Genomic DNA, 15097 nt, shown 5'->3' with positions numbered 1-15097 from the left:
CCGGTAAACTCATCATAAGCATATGGGGGGAGGGAATAAAAATCATTATATATTTAATAATATTTCTCTCTTTTTGATAAAATATTGAAATAATAAATTCTAGGTCTTAACTTTTGTTTTTAAGTAAATCAGAACAAGATCTCTGAGTAAGTTTTTCAAGGAGTTTAATTTTCCAGTTTTGGGGTCTCTCATTTCTTGAACTAAGACTAATCATGAAGTATATTCTGAAAAGCCCTTTATTGCCACAAAACTGATGCATTAAAAATTGTAATTTTCAAATGCATTGTCACCATCATAAGACAGGCAGGAAAACCTCAACAAGCTAACACACACTCACACATTAGCTAAAACTATCAAGGAAGACAAAATGGGATTATAGAAGTGGGTGCAATTATAGAGACAAATACTTGTGCTGAGAATTCAGACCTTCATGGAGTATGAATTGCTCAATGTAAGACGGTTCAATCCTTAAACTTACAAAGAATGGGTGAGCTAAATAAGAATGATCTTCTGGGTATAGACACACCCTAGTGAAAGATGAGTGGGAGAAAAAAAGATACTTGCTTATAAAGGAGAACAATTAAAAAATAAAAACAAAACTTTTTTTTTTTTCTGTCCTTTCTCTGCCAAAAAAAAAAAAAAAAAAACCAAAACCCAAACACACAAACACCTGAATTCCTAAGAACAGGTCTCTACTGTACTACTAGAAACTACTAGCTTATATATAAGCAATCCACTGTGCTAGTAAAGATTACTAGCCATAAGAAATCCACTGGTGATTTCTGAGTCAGCTATTATTTTAGCAAATGAGTCTTCATTGAGAACCTACTATTTGCCATAACTGTAAAATCAAAGAATGGGAAAAATAAAATTAAACTGATTCCTGGTTTATAGTGTCTACTTTTCTCTCCATCAATAAAAAATTCAAGTCTTCTGTGAAAGAAAAAATTTATTCAACCCAAGACTCACACTTCCCATTAGCTTCATCCTCATAACAGAACAAAAAAAAAATTAAAACACACACAAAGAAATGAGAGAGAACAGTTAAAAGAAAAATAAACAAAAGTTCCAATCCTCCAAAATCTTCATATTCATACATTATAATATGTAGGATAAAGACAAGGTGGAATATCTTAATGGAATAAATGATGCTTTGAATAATAATAAGTACAATGATTCCTTTTAAAAGATTCTCTTGGAAGCATGAGAACCAAAAATAACTTGTGACATTAAATAATATAATATAAAAAAAAATTTTTGAATGTATAAAATAGAAGTTTAGGCACAGTTCAACTAGTGAACTACAAAACAAATGGAAAGAAGTTAGCAGAGTTAACACAGAGAAACAAAGAAATTAAGCGAGTTGGAAGGCAGAATGAATAGTCCAACACATTTATTAGAGTCCAACACATAAATTAGAGTTTACAAATTATAGAGTACAAAGACTGAGTTAGAGAAAACAGAGGATTTCTGAGGATTTCTTTCCCCTGGATTGATGAAAGACAGGACCCCATGGAAGATACAACAACTCTAGGTAGCAAAATATAGATATTATAATGGAGAAAAAGGAAAGATGTTATAAGTAGCTAGAGAGCAAAGAGACATCACCAAAAGAAGAATGACAATTAGAAAAACAAGCGGATTCTCAATAGCAATAGGGGAAGTCAAAAGATAGTGGGATACTATCTACAAAGGAATGATAGAAAATAGCTCTCAACTTGGAGTTTTGTACTGAAGAAAATTATTTTGAAACTATTTGCTCCAAGCTACTTACAGCAAATAGCTCACGTGGGCAATGTATACATTAAGAACAGCTTGGTGTTTCAGGACACGTAGAATGAAAAGGCTGGCAAACTATTTCTACATCCCCTCATGAAAGCCTGAACCAAGGAGCTAGTGTGTGTCTCAGAAAATTAGCTGGGCGTGGTGGCGGGTGCCTGTAATCCCAGCTACTCAGGAGGCTGAGGAAGGAAAATCACTTGAACCCAGGAGGAGGAGTTTGCAGTGAGCCCAGATCGTGCCACTACACTCCAGCCTGGACAACAAGAGCAAAACTACTTCTGAAAAAAAAAAAAGAAAGAAAGAAAAAAAAAGAAAGAAAATGGCCCACTTGAGAAGAAAATAATGGGAGATGATAGGCCCAGTGAATTTATTTGGGGCCCCATTTTTGAAGCTGACCCCACATTAGATTTAGACTAAGGAAGATACGAAAATAAAGTAACTCAAGAAAACGCCCAGTAGAGAGAAGACAGCTAAGTGAGAAAATACAGAGACCCACAGTGCAAGAAGTAAGAGAAAGGTTTCCACAGAGTCATTCATGGAATCTCTAAAAGATGAAAGGATAAAATAAAGTACAGTTACTGGTGGAATTTGAGATCCTTTGATGAGTTCGGAAGCTAAACTGTCAAAAGTTTATCTCAAGTTTTTCTGCTAATGGAAAGAGATATCCATCTTTAACAAAGTTTCATTCTGGAAAAAATTGAAAGGCAACATTATTCAGCCGGTGTGGTAAGTCAGAAATGGAATCATCCTTGACAATGCCTATTCCTCAAACTTTATGTCCAATTGATTGTTAAGTTCCTTTATGTTCTTACTCTTTGATATCTCTATAATTTGTCCATGTTCCTCCATCTGTGTTTTCCCCAGCCTAGTCCAGGCTGCTGGTATCTCTTACTAGAGCCACTGTAACGGCCAACTAATCTGTCTCTCAGAGTTTACTGCTCATCTACTCCCAACCCATAGAGCTCTCTACTAAACACAGTAGCTAAAGTGGCCTCTTCCAAAGGCAAAGCTCATCATGTAGTCACACCCTCCCTGAAGCACTTCCTTAATTCCCATTGTTTTCAGAATTTACATAAACATTAAAAACTTGTCTTATAAAGGTTGACATAATTTGGTGTCTATTTCGTTAGATCTTTCAGCTTGTACAGATAGATCTCTCTCATTCTGTGCTCCATACCATTCAGTCTGTCTTGGCTCTCCTTAAGTTTCTTACTACATAGAAAATGTTCAGGCCAGGCACAGTGGCTCACGCCTGTAATCCCAGCACTTTGGGAGACAGAGGGGGGTGGATCCTGCAGTCAGGAGTTTGAGACCAGCCTGGCCAACATGGTGAAACCCCGTCTCTACTAAAAATATAAAAATTAGCCAGGCATGGTGGTGTGCACCTATAATCCCAGCTACTCAGGAGGCTGAGGCAGGAGAATAGCTTGAACCCTGGAGGCAGAGTTTGCAGTGAGCCAAGATAGCACCACTGCACTCCAGCCTGGGACAGAGCGAGACTCCATCTCAAAAAAAAAAAAAAAAAAGAAAATGTTCCAATATTTTTCTAAATGACTGAATCTGTAATTATTGCTCCTACTGAGTATATATGTTAATTATTAGTGAGAAAACATTTTTGCTCAAATTTTGGTTGATAATTGTGAATAGAGTCTGCTAAATTGAAGTCAAGTCTTGATGATTTTCTCAAAGATAAACTCACCAAATTACTACTAGATACCAGTTCATAATTAAAGACAGAAAATTGTCTGTTTGTTTTTTTTTAAGATACAACATCTTTTGCTCTTTATAATTCACAGAGCCTTATGGGTAATATTAAATATTTATAATAAAGTACTTGAACATTTTTCTGTCAGACTTTGGTGAATTTCTTGAGGAAAGACCACCTAACTGATTGTCAACCTTGGGAGACACCTAATGTCCTTTACTTGGTCTTTCAAGGAATTTAATGACATTTCATCAGTCATTGTTGTTCTTTTTAATCCAGTCTAACAATGCTTATCCAACCACATTTGCCCCTGCCCTTGTAAAAATTTCTGAACAAAGAGGAAATCTCTGCATTCACTTTTCTATAAAGATTCTTGTTTTTCAGCAAGTTCGAAATAAATATTTGAACGAGCTTAAAGCCAAACCATTCAATAAATATTTTTAACAGTGCTAACCTGAGATCACAAAAGACCTAGCTTAAATACAACTGTATTTCAGTGGTCAAAGACTCTCGGATCTATTAATGGTACTCAAGCTAGCCTTCTAGTATTGAAAAGGATCGTGAATAAAATCTGCACTTCCTATTGCCTTCATTATGACATTTACCATTGCTCAAATATGTCTGACTTTAAATTTTCAATAGACTTGAAAGCATAGGTGTTTGATGCATCTATATGGATTACTGATTACTCTTTTCTCCATTCCCCTCCGCATCCTTCTACCAAATTTAGGTTGAAGAGAAACTGTCTTTGGATATTTGGTCATGGCAAACATTAAGTGCTCAATAAAGGCACATTCAATAAAATAATAACTGACCCAGAAATCACAATTTGCCAAACTTTAAGCTAATATTAGGATAATTCAATGCTAAAAATTTAGAACTCAACCATGACATGTACATATATGTCTCACTTCATATATGTTCTCTATGTTGGGACAAGTTACTCCTATTTTTGTAATGGTTAGTTGAACAACACTCTCTTAGAACCTATAATTCAACCTGCTGGGTCAGGAAATAGGAACAGTTTTCCTGTTTTATATGTTTAGTCTAGGTCTATAAAAATATGTGCAAGAAGTTGTTTATAAGCTTAAGTAAGGGAGGGAGGCCAAGCATGGTGGCTCACACCTGTAATCCCAGCACTTCGGGGAGGCCAAGGCGGGTGGATCGCGAGGTCAGGAGTTCAAGACTAGACTGGCCAAGATGCTAAAACCCTGTATCTACTAAAAAAAAAAAAAAAAAAAAAAAATTAACCAGGTGTGGTGGCGGGTGCCTGTAATCCCAGCTACTTGGGAGGCTGAGGCAGAGAATTGCTTGAACCTGGGAGGTAGAGGTTGCAGTGAGCTGAGATCGTGCCACTGCACTGCAGCCTGGGTGATAGAGTGAGACTCCGTCTCAAAAAAAAAAAAAGAAAAAAGAGGGAAGCCAGTCCTTCCTAATATCCTATATTTTCTCTATGCAAATGTAACTATTCCTCCATCAGCATAAAAGACACTTTAAGTCTGTTTATTTAGACATGTAAATTTTTTTTATTTTTTTATTTTTTTGGAGGGATAGAGTTTTGCTCTTCTTGCCCATGCTGGAGCGCAATGGCGTGATCTTGGTTCACTGCAACCTCCACCTCCCAGGTTCAAGTGATTCTCCTGCCTCAGCCTCCCAAGTAGGTGGTTGCATGCGTGCACCACCACGTTCGGCTAATTTTGTATTTTTAGTAGAGACAGGGTTTCACCATGTTGGTTCAGGCCAGTATCGAACTCCTAACCTCAAGTGATCCACCCACCTCGGCCTCCCAAAGTGCTGGGATTACAGCTGTGAGCCACCATGCCCAGCCGAGAAATCTAAATTTTAAGGTGATCTGTCCTGAAGTTTTTCTTCACATGAATGTAAATTTCTAATTATCAGTCTGCTCTGTGCCATGTAATGATAACATTCTACAATAGTAAGGATGTAGCATATTATTAAATCTCTAACCAATTCTAACTTTCAATTAACAGCATAAAGTTGAATAATAAAGAATATAAAAGATTTGTGATTATTACAAATTGAATAACAAACATTTTAAAGTTGTAACGTGCAAATCTTTTACCTCTTGAAATAACAGTTTCTAACCCAGTTCCATTAATAAAAGCTCGTTTAATGGTTTGTGTTTTAATATCTGTCCAATATAAACGTTCCTCAGATGCATCGAAGTCTATCACAGTAACATCATCAATATCAGGGACTGTGAATGCCGTGATAAAGTTAAAATATGGATTGTCAATATCCACTCCTCTGATTTCAGAACGTCTTGCGTAAAGAAGAAATTTTTTCATTTCTGAAAAAGAAATAGAAATTGTTTTTCTCTTATGAAGTTGGCAAGCTTGAAAGAGTCTAGAAATTCTAAAATATTACTTGATTTAATACACTTTAACTCCCGAAAATCATAATCAATATTTGATCGAAACAATGCAGTAACAATTTATCTATGTTAAATTAAGGTATTTAATAGAAACAAATGTAAAATGAGTCAGAAGCCTTACATCATCATTTTTCTTTAGCTAGAAACACCTAAACATTCTCAGTACTCAATTCTCAGTGACCTTAGAATTTCAAAGTTGCTAAACTACATAAAATGCAAGTGTCAAATACCGTATTTGTACTTTGTACATAATTACTACAATATTGTATTGTATTACAAGATTTTAAGGGAATCTAAGAACATTTTTTCTATACTGTCTTTGAATAAGATAAAATTAAACACTCTATTAGAAATCTTGTATAAAAATTAGGGTTCGAATAACTTAAAGCATGCTTTTAGTGTAAGTTTTTGTAAATTTGTAGTAACTAACATTGTGAGGCATTATATCACTTTTACTTCCATAGGTGCCTTCCTTGTGCTACATTTGTAAAATATCAGAGCAAATAGAAATAGTAGTTACGGATATTCTGTTTTTTTTGTTGTTGTCTTTCAGGTTATTGGTGTTGAGATATGTTATTATGGTGTAAATTAAAGCTACATGTACCTAAATTCCTGACTTTTAAATTTTGGTGAGTATTTTTTTTCTGCCCTTAAAATTAAGTAATATTTTGCAAATAAATAAAATTATTAATAGAAAGCAAAAATTTTTATTCACAAAATTTATCTTTTTTAGTTCAAATGCATTGTTTAAATGTGTGGAGTTGTTTTACAAATCTTTCCAAGTTATATATTTTACTTCACTTTTTCCCCTTTCAAGTTGATAATCCTCTACCAAATGATGCTAGAGTGACTTTAGAAGAGCAGATTAAAGCTGTTAAGCACCTCTTTGTTATGCAGGTTACCTACATCACCATTTTCTGATAATGCACTTTCACTTAAAAATCTTCCTGTTTTGCAGAGATAAACTCTGCTAAGGTACCAAATAAGAAAGTAGCAGGCAAAAAAAGGAATAAGGTAATAAATAACAAAGTACAACATATCACATATTTAAAGAATTTGTTACTCTTCCCCAGAGCAGATGAATCATCAATAGTGGCTGGAAATAGCACCATCACCTAAAATATTTTTGAAAACAGAAAAAAACTTCCTCTGCTTTAATATGAGTAAAATCTGAATGCTAATATAATTTGAGAGAATTCAATTTTGTTTTTATTTTTTATTAGAACTGTAAGAATTTTACCATAGCAGGTCTTCTTGTCTGAAGAAAGCTTCATCAAGTGGGGGCACGCACATGCAGCACTCCTATTGTGATTGATTAGACACATGTGGGAGCAGGGGCCTTTGCCGTCATTAGCTGCACAAGGATTGGGAGCTGTAATTACACAGTGAAATATGAACAGTGAAGAAGGAAGAATGTATTCGGGAACCTCCGAGGTTGACAGGGGTTATTCACCTAATGATTCAAAGTAAAGTTTCCTACATAGAACCCATTAGTAGGGTGATTAATATGACAATAATAGACAATCATACACAGCAATTACATTAATAAAAACATTATTTCAAAGATAACTAAGAAAACTCCATCAATTCTCTATTAGACAAATGGCATGCATCCTATTGCTTAGAGGTAGTGGCCGGGTGCAGTGGCTCATGCCTGTCATCCCCGCACTTTGGGAGGCCAAGGTAGGCAGATCACGAGGTCAGGAGATCGGGACCATCCTGGCTAACACCATGAAACTCCATCTCTATTAAAAATACAAAAAATTTGCCGGGCGTGGTGACACACACCTCTAGTCCCAGCTACACAGGAGGCTGAGGCAGGAGAATCACTTGAACCCCGGGAGGCAGAGGTTGCAGTTAGCCAAGATTGCGCCACCGCACTCCAACCTGGGTGACAGAGCGAGACTCCATCTCAAAAACAAACAAACAAACAAAAAAGAAGTCGAGACTTTTTAAGGAGTCAGTTTGAGGAGCAACCAGGAATAATTAGTGAATTTAATATAAAATAAACTGAGATAGACTATAACCCAGACGTTGGAAGTTCCAATAGATGTTATTTCCTTAACCAACCATGAAGTTTCCCTTCTTGCCTTGGCACACCACTTTTAAAGGCTTCCCTAGGAAACTACTGTTACATATATACCTTTCCTTCAAACACGTGCTCTTCTTCAAAAGAGGGCTACGTGAAGAAACGTCTGTCTGCCTTCATGATTAAGTCATCTACTTCTTTGTTACTTTTTCTCTATTATCTAATTCCATGGCTGAGGACTGCTCCACATGTACGTACTTCCTCAATTCCCTTGTATAAATGACTTATGATTTTTCAAATTGAGAACAGAATATTAAATTTTGCAGCTCAATGTCATTCTGTGATGGCATTGAATGTCTTGAGACATTTTGAATTTTATGTTTCTTGTTCTGTCATCATGTCTTTTGGATAAGATTTTAATTTATCTAGTATCTTTAATCTTATTTTTACAGAGCCTATCTAGTAGAAAAAAAGTCATTAGAACTAGGCTACTAAATTGAAGGCAAAAAAGTGTTATTCTTGTAGCCCCATCAAGAAAATGTTAGCTTTCAACCCATGAGTGGTATCTTCCAACCATGTCCCCTTGCTGGAAGTAGTGATAGGGTTGAGACATGCCCAAAATATGCCACCTTTGCCCATTAGAAAATGACAGAAGCAGGAAGGTCTCTGTGACCTTCCCTCCACCCTCTTTCCTGAAACAGGTCATGAAAGCTAGAAAGGATTTTCTGACCTCCCCTGAAGCAGGTCACAAACTCTCCTGTAGACGTGCCCTTCCTAAGCCCTGAGGAAAGGAATATCCTTATCTCTGAAGACACAGGGACACAGAAAAGAATCTGAACAAACAGGCCTTGCTATGTTTCCCCAGTTTATTACCATTAGATCATACCTCCTATCATAAAACTACCCAGATTTTAACCATTTCTTCAGGTCTTTATTTCCTCAGAAGGCTCCTATGTCATATAATACTTGTATTAAGTTTGTGTACTTTTTTGGTGAATCTGTCTTTTGTTACAGACCTCAGCCATGAACCTGAGATGGGTAGAGAAAAGGTATTTCCTCCCTCTTACAGAAGTAAATAGCAGTCCTGTGGTGTTCTAAAACACAAAGAATAAAAATCAAAGAGATAATAAAAGTGTAGAGGATATGAGAAATGAACTGAATTTGATAAATATTCAATGCAGCTTTTGGCAATTTTTAACATTCCTTACATCGAGATGATAAAAGTAATAGTGTTATTTGTTATAATAATAATTTATATTATATAAATTTATTTTATTTATATATTATAATATATATAATAATATAATATAATATAATATAATATAATATAATATAAAATATGTTTATTTGTTAAAAACAAATAAATAAATAAATAAAGGAGAATAAGAGACTCACAAAAAACTCATTCTCCTAAGAAAATTAAGAACAGAAGATATTAGAAAAGAGTAGAAGCTATTGTTCCAGCGATTCCTTTCTAGTGCACTTCTTTTGTCACACAGAGTAAGTAGTTCCTATTTTGTTCTTTGTTATCTTTTGATTTTGTCTGTTATAATGATTGAAGTCCCTAAGGAATCGCAAGTTAGAGAAGCAAGAAAGTAGGTGGGAAGGGAAAGCAGAAAGGTGTTGCAGGACAGGAGGAGGAGTGAATAAGAGGCAGTGTTAAGTGTCATATATCAAGTCAAGTTTACCTACTCAGGTAGATAGAAAGAGAAAACTCAAATTCCCCCATACCTAAAAAAAAAAAAAAAAAAAAAAAAAAAAGGAAGAAAATGAGGAAGGAGAAAAGAAAAAAGAGAGGAGTGAAAGGGAAGAGAAGAAGGAAAAGAAATAGGAAATGCTATTTCTCAGGAAAATCAAGGGCATAATCCATAACAGTCTAATGGTAGGTACTTGAATTTCACTTTGAACATCATTATTTTTAGGCCAGAATCATACCAACTCTTAACAACCTGTAATTATGAAAAAAAAAATACTTTTTAAAAGCAGAGATATTAAGTTTCTATGTACATACTAAAAGAAAAAATGCATTGACTTGTAGCCCAATATCTTATTAATGATAACACTGTAATGTATAATTCACAATATTTTGTGCTTCACAGAATGAAAAATCCACAAAGGATTCTTACTTTTCATTTTCATCTCTTCTCACTTTAAAGGATTTAACAATATTTTTTCAAAGTTTCTTTCCAAACAAGTGCTTGAACACAGCTACCTATTCTATTCCAATTACCAAATTTAAGAATACTGTTCATAATACTCACATTTTTATAGAAAGCAGGGATTAGCAGAAAGTAACCCATGAGACAAATCTGGTCCACTGACTGTTTTTGTAAATAAAGTTTTACTGAAACATAACCATGTGCATTGGTTTACATATTAGCCATGGCTGTTATGATACTGCAACAGTAGAAGTGAACAGCTTCAATAAACACCACATGGCCCACAAAGCCTTATAATATGTATCTATTATAATTAGATAGTAAGTAGCTATTTTATAAGAGACACTACTGCAAAATCCAGTATGATTACAGAGGCTATAAACTTCTACCAAAGCCAAGCCTATTCCATCTATTTGTATTCAAAAGATGGGAAAGCCATTGATCAATGGAGTGCTATAATAAATCTTAACAGATGAAATATAAATACAGCTGGGCAGACTGGGTTCACCGATAGCTCATATTATCTAAACTCAAACTGATGAAATATAAAACCTTAGAGATATACCTGTAATAACCCCCACCTTTTATTTAAGCATTGAATAAAACATTATGAAGCACCTAGTCGTTTAAAACACTGTGAAAAAAAGCTGAGATGTAATAGTGGACGAGTTCTTACCCCAAGGTGCTTAAGGTTCTGTACACTAACCTGGTACTCAATTCTCTTCAATTCTATGGTCACTGGCTCAGTTTAGGTTTTCTCCATTTCCTGCATGGATTGTTGCACTAAACTCCTAACTAATCTTTGATATCTAGTATCTCTGCATTACACACAGTTATCTTTGTAGAACACATACTTGATCATATCTGGTTTAAAAATTGGGGGCCAGGCACACCAATAATCCCAGCACTTTGGGAGGCCGAAGTGGGAGGATTGCTTGAGCCCAGTAGTTAGAGACCAGCCTAGGCAAGACAGGTAGGTCCCATCTCTACTGGGAAAAAAAAAAAATTTTTTTTTTGAATGGCTTCCACAGTCTACCTCACAAAGTGTCGGCTTTATCTCCTACTGTTAATGTTTCCCCCATTCTTTTTACCTCTACTCTTCCAACATGTTTCCAAATTCATTTCCTCACCTTTGAATGACTGCTATGGCTATGTATCTGGTACATTGTGATACTGTCCCAAATATACCCACCTCTCTTTCAAAACCACAAATCCATCTTCCAAGCCTCATCTACCACTTTCCTTCTACATACACATTGTGTACACACTAAAATGTATTCCTCATTATTCCCTGAATATCTATAGTTTATTCTTTTCCACCTCCACATGATGTACTTTCCTTCCCCTAGAATTTCATCAGTATCTTTACATTAACCTTCCTTCATGTCCCAGCTCAATTCATCTTTCTGCCATGAAACATTTTCTAATGAAGCCAGCTAATGCTGATTTCTTTCATCACGAAATATTGGTTATAATTATTGCTTTTACAAGGCAATTAGACAATTTATTGCTTGCTGTCCTATTTTCTAGTTAGTGACATTTGTTCATATATTTTGTATTAGTATGTGTTGGTCTTTCTAGCTAAATCAGTGGTTGGCAAGCTTTTTCTATTAAAGACCAGATGGTAGATATTTGGACTTTTGCAGGCTTTATGTTCTCCATAGTAATTATTCAACTCTGCTACTATAACACAAAAGCAGCCATAAAACAATAGGTGAATGAAGAGGTGTGACTGTGTGAAAATAAAACTTTATTTACAAAACAGACGGCTGAATTTAGCCTGAGGGTTGTACTTTGTGACTCTCTGAGCTAGGTAAGTGATATGCTGGCGGAAACTAAGATATATATGTATATGCATACACACACATATATATATATATATATATATATACACACACACACTCTCGCACATATACACATTGTTTTTTTTCCTAAAATTTCTATGGTATCTATTATTGTGTTAGAGGTAGGGACATTTGGATTCATATGCATGTACGTAAATGTATGTGAGTATATATTCTAAAATTGCAGCAATCTAAAAATCTAGAAAGTTAATTTTCTAAAGCACATCATAGCTTCAGGTGAAAAGATTAAATAACGCATAACTACAATACTTTATAGGAGAAATATGTTAATTGTGCAATCACACAAGCCTGATGTATGCTCCGGGAAGAAAAATAATATCATTAAATATAATTTCACATTTGATTCAAACTGTATTTAATTATAGTCCATTTCTCACCGGGGAAAAGAAAAACCACTTTAAATCCAAACAACTAGTTTTTCCAATAAATTCAAATAAAATACACATAAATGTTCATGCAATATAAAATATGTGTATGTGTTTACCTAATAAAACCATGCTCAAAGCAGAATGCCAGGATCCAATTTGTTAGACAGAGAAAGATTTTTCTCCCTCCCATGTAGTCATTTTTGATAGTAACTAATATTCATCCTGTTAATGAACCTTATTTGTATGAAAACAATTACTCTTGTAATAAAATAATGTTTGTTAGTAATTTTCCTTTAGGAAAGGACTTAATAGTTTTAAAGAAAGGAATTTTCAGAAGTACTTTGCAATTAAACACTAATCTCAAATCCTATTTTCCCTATGACAAACATCTTCAAGTGATAAGTTTAACATTTCACATTGAAGAACTTGAGTGAATTCCTTATTTAAAATATATACACATAAAATATGTGCAAGTAAAGCATGCTTTACTTTCACCAGATTCTAACAGCATTATTTATGAGGGAGCTACATTCCTCAAATTATGTCATACTTTATGAATTAATTTTATACTGTATAAAGTAGAATATAACATGTCTAAAAATTTTATCTGATCTTTTACAGGTATCTCTACAGAGAGAACTTTTAAAACCACAAAATCATTTCTATCTGTACGCAGCTTTTGGTGTAAAAGGATGAAAATATATATGTAATATAATGTTACATTTGTAGGAGAAATGTGTCTTAAAATACCAACTAACTTTCAGTTGTTCTAAAGAGATGACATGTCTTTCTGGTATCTTAATTTATTCTCTGTTAATGTCACTTGTTATATGCTTTGAAAGAAAAAAAAACATATCAGGGAAGTTTCTATTTTTATAATGATTCTATATTCACAATATTTTAAAAAACCATCTAGGACAGTGGTTCTCAATCCGTGGAGACGGTGGTGATTTTGCTTCCCAAGAAACATTTGGGAATAAATTGAGACATTTTTGGTTGTTATGACTTGGAGTACTGTTGGCATCTTCATGAATAGAGGTGAATGATCTAATAAACACCGTGCAATTCACAGGAAGTGTAGCTGAGAACTATCTAGCCCACAACTAACAAAGAATTATCTGGCCCAAAATGTGTAAAGTGCGGATATTGAGAAGCCCTGATTTTGGAGTAGAACTAGGGATTCCACATTTTAAGATAGGATACATGTTAGATCACATAAATCTCATAGCGATAGTATATAAATATATGAAATAAAGAGATGCTACATATGAATAAACAGTGAGGAGAACAATACAATGTTTTATGTATGTATGTATGTATGTACATGTGTAACCTATATCCTACGTTATCAACTCTGCTAAAAAAATATATTTTATATATAATATATATGTATATATATATATATAGAGAGAGAGAGAGAGAGAGGAAAGAGAAAGAGCAATTTAGTTTATATGACAAGTAGTTAGATTTTTCTTTTTCTCTTTAACTTTTATTTTAAGTTCCAGGGTACATATGCAGGATGTGCAGGTTTGTTACATAGGTAAACATGTGCCATGGTGGTTTGCCGCACAGATCAACCCATCACCTAGGTTTTAAGCCTAGTATCCATTAGCGATTCTTCCTGATGCTCTCTCTCCCCTATCCCCACCCCTCCACAGGCCTCAGTGTGTGTTGTTCCCCACCATGTGTCCATGTGTTCTCAACGTTCAGCTCCCACTTATAAGTGCGAATATGTGTTGTTTAGTTTTCTGTTCCTACTTCAGTTTGCTGAGAATAATGGCTTCCGGCTCCATCCATGTCCTTGCAGAGTGCATAATCTCATTCCTTTTTATGGCTGCACAGTATTCCATGGTGTATATGTACCACGTTATCTTTACCCAGTCTATTTAGATTTTCTTTTTTTTCTGAAAATACGGGGTTTCACCATGTTGCCCAGGCTGCTCTTGAACTCGTGAGCTCAAGTGATTTGCCTGCTTCAGTCTCCCAAAGTGCTGGGATTACCAGTGTCAGCCATCGGGACTGGCCTAGATCTTAATATAGTAAATTGTGGAAGCAAATAATTTAAGCAACCTGCAAATATTTGAGATTCACCTCTACCATGCTGAAACATGTTTTTGAGGGTATTTCTTTTTGACAAAAAAAAAAAAAAAGAAAGAAAAAAACCTTTTATCATGTGAAAATCATATTCCCCATAATTCCAATTGAAAATATTAATAGTCCTATATGAAATCCCTCATCCTTCAGGTTTTGTAAGTGATACTTTGTCCTTTAAGGAGCGAATTAGTGAAGGAGTATCACTAATATTCTTAAAATATAACATTTTCTATTGTGAAATAAGATTATCCTGTTTTCTCATAGATGTTGTCAAGAAAAGTTTAATTTTCTATAGAAATATTTTTCTGATGCAATTGGAGGCACTTAAATCATTTCGATGTTAAACTTACTTTTTGAGAAACAGCTTGCAATTTTCCTATAATGGACAGTGGGATTTAAAAAAAATGATCTTAGAAGTTAAACAATTTATCATATTATGCTAGAAAATGTGCCAAGTGTTTTATAAGCATTATTTTATTTATTCCTCTTAATGGTCACCTTTGTTTATGAAAATAAATTGCCTGGCAGGGCACGGTGGCTCATGCCTGTAATCCCAGCACTTTGGGAGGCCGAGGTGGGCGGATCAGGAGGTCAGGAGATCGAGACCATCCTGGCTACCACGGTGAAACCCTGTCTCTACTAAAAATACAAAAAAATTAGCCGAGTGTGACGGCGGGCGCCTGTAGTCCCAGCTACTCAG

The 15097-nt window shown here is 34.8% G+C and overlaps 1 protein-coding gene across 2 annotated transcripts in view; it reads right to left on the bottom strand.

Annotated features, from left to right (window-relative positions):
- Positions 1 to 15097, bottom strand: part of LRP1B (LDL receptor related protein 1B) — a 1938417-nt gene that overhangs the window by 631616 nt on the left and 1291704 nt on the right. For both annotated transcript variants that reach the window (XM_058434432.1, XM_032145942.2), the window contains exons 28-29: positions 7123 to 7254; positions 5571 to 5798 (exon numbers count right to left, since the gene is read on the bottom strand). In XM_058434432.1, the coding sequence (XP_058290415.1) occupies positions 5571 to 5798; positions 7123 to 7254 (360 nt within the window). The remainder of the gene's footprint in view (positions 1 to 5570; positions 5799 to 7122; positions 7255 to 15097) is intronic.

Source organism: Hylobates moloch, unplaced genomic scaffold, assembly GCF_009828535.3.
Source record: "Hylobates moloch isolate HMO894 unplaced genomic scaffold, HMol_V3 SCAFFOLD_24, whole genome shotgun sequence".
Classification (NCBI taxonomy): domain Eukaryota; kingdom Metazoa; phylum Chordata; class Mammalia; order Primates; family Hylobatidae; genus Hylobates; species Hylobates moloch.
Note: the sequence above shows the minus strand (reverse complement) of the source record. Positions and strands in the feature narration are given on the sequence as shown.